Source organism: Salmo salar, chromosome ssa07, assembly GCF_905237065.1.
Source record: "Salmo salar chromosome ssa07, Ssal_v3.1, whole genome shotgun sequence".
NCBI lineage: Eukaryota > Metazoa > Chordata > Actinopteri > Salmoniformes > Salmonidae > Salmo > Salmo salar.
The window spans coordinates 56,017,001-56,020,908 of record NC_059448.1 but is presented as its reverse complement, the minus strand read 5'-3'; the positions used below and the strand labels follow the sequence as shown (position 1 = coordinate 56,020,908).

Here is a 3,908-nt window from a genome sequence, read left to right as displayed (position 1 = left end):
AAACACGCACAAAACCATGGGGGAACCAGAGGGTTAAATAAGGAACATAATTAATGGAATGGAAACCAGGTGTGTACAATGAAGACAAAACAAATGGAAAATGAAAAGTGGATCGGTGGCGGCTAGAAAACCGGTGACGTCGACCGCCAAACGCGGCCCGAACAAGGAGAGGGACCAACTTCGGCGGAAGTCGTGACATTCTCCCCCTAGCACTACACAGCTGATTCAAATAATAGTATTATTTAGTATTATTTGAATCATTTGTGTGGTGCTAGGGGCAAAAAGCATAATCACAAAATAGATCTCTCAAGTTTCAGTTGATCTTAAATTCCTCTATTCAAAACACAGAAATTAGTTTTAAAATGAATGCTTTATTTGTGGGAAATGATAATATGAGATAATAAGCAATGCCAAGGATTACATCAACTCTATTGATTACATTGGAAGGCTCAGGTTTTTACACTATGACCAATAGCAGCCATAGCAAAGCTCTATTTAAGTGTTAATCAAGGAGTCATCAAGAAAATAATACAACTTTTATAAGGCTGTTGGTGGTCAGTTTTGTGGGAGAAAACATCTACATTGATAAAAATAAATTTAACCTCAGTACAGTCAGTGATTACTATTGATAGAGATAAAAATATATAGTTTTTCAAATGAAGCAAACGGTTTTAGAATGAAGGATTCTAATGAGTTCATGTCCTCAATTCTCAAGCAGAAGGCTGTTCCAGAAAGAGAAATCAATGAGTTAGCAAGTGAGCTTGTCAGACTCCGAACAGCCTTCAGCTACAGAGAAGAGGCTAATGTGTGCACACCATGGTGAAGCCAGACTTGGAGATGACCCAAAGACGGCCCAGGTCGTAGGTCACGTGCTTCATTTGCATACACATTGGGACATGGCTCCATCCAGTGCCCTCTGGTTTACTGGCTGTGATGCCGTCTCTGTGTTGAAGAAAGGGGTGGGGTTAACGTTTAAATCTCATCAATATTTATAAAGTGCATGCATCTTTTGGACTTTATTAATTGTATATAGCCATTGATTTTTGAAGAATATAACTTATAAATGCCTATTGAGCTTAATATAAACTGCATTAGAAGCCAAAATGTAAGCTTTTACTCAATTGTTTGTAAACAATGTTACTGTAGACAAACAATGTATAGCTTAAAAAAGACATGTTTAAAACAAACAAAAAAATGTTTTCTTCTCATGGATGGTCTGTCTCTGCATTCATAGATCCATGTATGAATGTGAGAATGGTTACATTTCTCTAGCTACATACCTCAGCTGTTTAAAACATTTCTCTAGCTACATACCTCAGCTGTTTAAAACATTTCTCTAGCTACATACCTCAGCTGTTTAAAACATTTCTCTAGCTACATACCGCAGCTGTTTAAAACATTTCTCTAGCTACATACCTCAGCTGTTTAAAACATTTCTCTAGCTACATACCTCAGCTGTTTAAAACATTTCTCTAGCTACATACCTCAGCTGTTTAAAACATTTCTCTAGCTACATACCGCAGCTGTTTAAAACATTTCTCTAGCTACATACCTCAGCTGTTTAAAACAGGGTGACCGTTTAGTTGTTGTTTTTTATCCCAAACTGTAGCTTTAAAGGACATCCCACTTTTACATATTTTACCTGACACTGTCTACACATTACTTTATAAGTCTATTATAAGTATCGATCTGATTTCATTTGACTGATTTTTATTTATGTATCTATTTAAATGTTTGTGTAAAGAGCTTCATGTCACAAAGTATGTACAGTAAGGCCCGAGTTATTATTAAAGGTATATCATTATTATTACAAGTCCTTTTCAAATGAGTTAATAATGTTGAGGGTAAAAGGGTGGAACCATACATATAGTTCAGTAGCAACCTTACCTGGTATAAACACTACCCACAGAGTTGACCCCAAAGACACTACCATCAGTTGCCACCTCAATCATGGAAAGCTTGCCTTCAATGTGACTCCACCCGTTGTTTTGGCAGTCTTGATTCAGCTGGAAACAAACAGATTCAATCAGGGTTTTAGGACAATTTCAACAGTTATAATATGAAACAGTTTTAAAATAACTGACACTCTCCATCCTCTACTACTCTACTCCAGCTCTCACACTCTTTCCCAGATCTTACACTCATTAAGTAGATATCATCATTATTGTTGACTGCCCAGCACCCAAAGGGTCCACAACTGTAGTACTTCACACTTCCTGGCAATCCTGTCCATGGAAGGGGTGAGGCTGGACCCTTGTAGCCAACTGTGGCACTACTTGCCAGACAGTATGGAGTATCGTTCATGTTAGCCCCCACAACAAACTGGTCACCTCCAGCATCCAACTGTTTCAGAAGGCCTGAAGACCACAAAGACAGACAGAGACGGACAAGCAAACAAGTAGGACTATTCTGTGAGTACTGCCAAATTATATAATTATACAATAACATAATGTTAAACTTGTAAAACATTAATCATTTTTTCAACAGCCTGATGGTATCAGGAAAGCTAAGAAGCATGTGTCCTCTGGATAAATATTGAGTAATGCTCTCCACTTACCTGCAGCTTGCACCCAGTTACCGGCCACATACTTGTAGATTGCATAGTCCTTGTTGACACCCCAGATCCCTGCTGGTCCTACAGTGATATGCTTCAGGGAACCAGGCATGCGGATCCATTTATCACCTACAAGGTAGTAGGGGATTTGACTTGTGTCCGTAGCAACCACTTGCCCCAGTCCTGCATCGATCTGCATCAGATTCTTGATATCCACTACAGGCTGACAGTCCCAGGCTATGGAGACACCAGATCAAAGACACATCAGTAGAATTCACCAGCAAAAAGGAGGATGAAATTATGGAGCCAACTTGATGATCAATTTAAAGTTTAATGTGGAGCTGCCTATGAAATAATATTTCAAATGATGGTAACTTACCATGACTGATGGCCAGGAGACAGAGGACCAATAGGAAGGCTGCAGTGGTTCTCATGATGTCTCTGTAGATCTACAGTATAAGTTTGGTTGAACATAGACTTTGTCCCCTTATATATATATATACATAGCCCTGGGACAAGCTTTCAACGCCCATGAAATAATTATTAATGAGCTATTTATATCTGACAAACAACCCGTTTGAAGGAAACGTTAACGGGAGGAGGATATAACCCCACCCTCTCCCACACACACACAATAATATTATACACTGAACAAAAATATGAAACGCAACATGTAAAGTGTTAGTCCCATGTTTTATGAGCTGAAATAAAAGATCCCAGAAATGTTCCATACGCACAAAAGCTTATTTCTCTCACCTACTGCACTTGGCAGGTGGCATATTTGTAGAGCTGTTTGATAAGGTTGCTAAGTGTTGTAGAAGGACCCATATAATGTTTATACTGTACCAGACTGAGTGTAACACATTTTATACCCCTACCATCCACCCTCATTGGAGGACAAACGTATTTTCAATTTTGCAACTTAAGTAATTTTTTATTTCATTTGTTATTTTCTTTAAAAACTTACACTACATGACCAAAAGTACATCTCATTCCAAAATCAGTGACATTAATATAGAGTTGACCCCCCCTTTGCTGCTATAACAGCCTCCACTCTCCTGGGAAGGCTTTCCACAAGATGTTCAGCCACAACAGCATTTGTGAGGTCGGGCACTGATGTTGGGCGAATAAGCCTGTTTAAAACTGGGTTTTGTTTAATTGTTTAACTTTCCTAATTTATATATAGCCATTGATTTTTGAAAAATATAACTTTTAAATGCCTCATGAGCTTAATACAACAGAATAAAACATGTAAGCTTTCACTAAATTGTTTGTCAACAACACTATTGTAAACAAACAAGGAATAACTTTATAAAACATGTTTAAAGAATAATCATTTTGTTCTGATCTGTCT

General features: G+C 38.0%; 1 protein-coding gene across 2 annotated transcripts; it reads right to left on the bottom strand.

Moving 5' to 3' along the window:
• Positions 1 to 351: 351 nt before the first annotated feature.
• fel (Fish-egg lectin) lies at positions 352 to 3,195 on the bottom strand. 2 transcript variants are annotated; one of them, XM_045721346.1, is made up of 6 exons: positions 2,934 to 3,195; positions 2,558 to 2,791; positions 2,140 to 2,357; positions 1,888 to 2,006; positions 798 to 942; positions 352 to 721 (listed from the first exon to the last, which is right to left on the bottom strand). In XM_045721346.1, exons 1-5 carry the CDS (start codon positions 2,986 to 2,988, stop codon positions 801 to 803), a joined length of 768 nt encoding a protein of 255 aa, XP_045577302.1. In that variant the 5' UTR covers positions 2,989 to 3,195; the 3' UTR covers positions 352 to 721; positions 798 to 800.
• Positions 3,196 to 3,908: the final 713 nt, after the last annotated feature.

Excerpts from the sequence above, each read along its gene's own strand:
- fel (XM_045721346.1), bottom strand. The coding sequence starts at position 2,988 with ATGAGAACCACTGCAGCCTTCCTATTGGTCCTCTGTCTCCTGGCCATC. Across the intron at positions 2,792-2,933 it reads TCTCCTGGCCATCAGTCATG|CCTGGGACTGTCAGCCTGTA; the intron begins GTAAGTTACCAT and ends GTGTCTCCATAG. Across the intron at positions 2,358-2,557 it reads TAACTGGGTGCAAGCTGCAG|GCCTTCTGAAACAGTTGGAT; the intron begins GTAAGTGGAGAG and ends TGTGGTCTTCAG.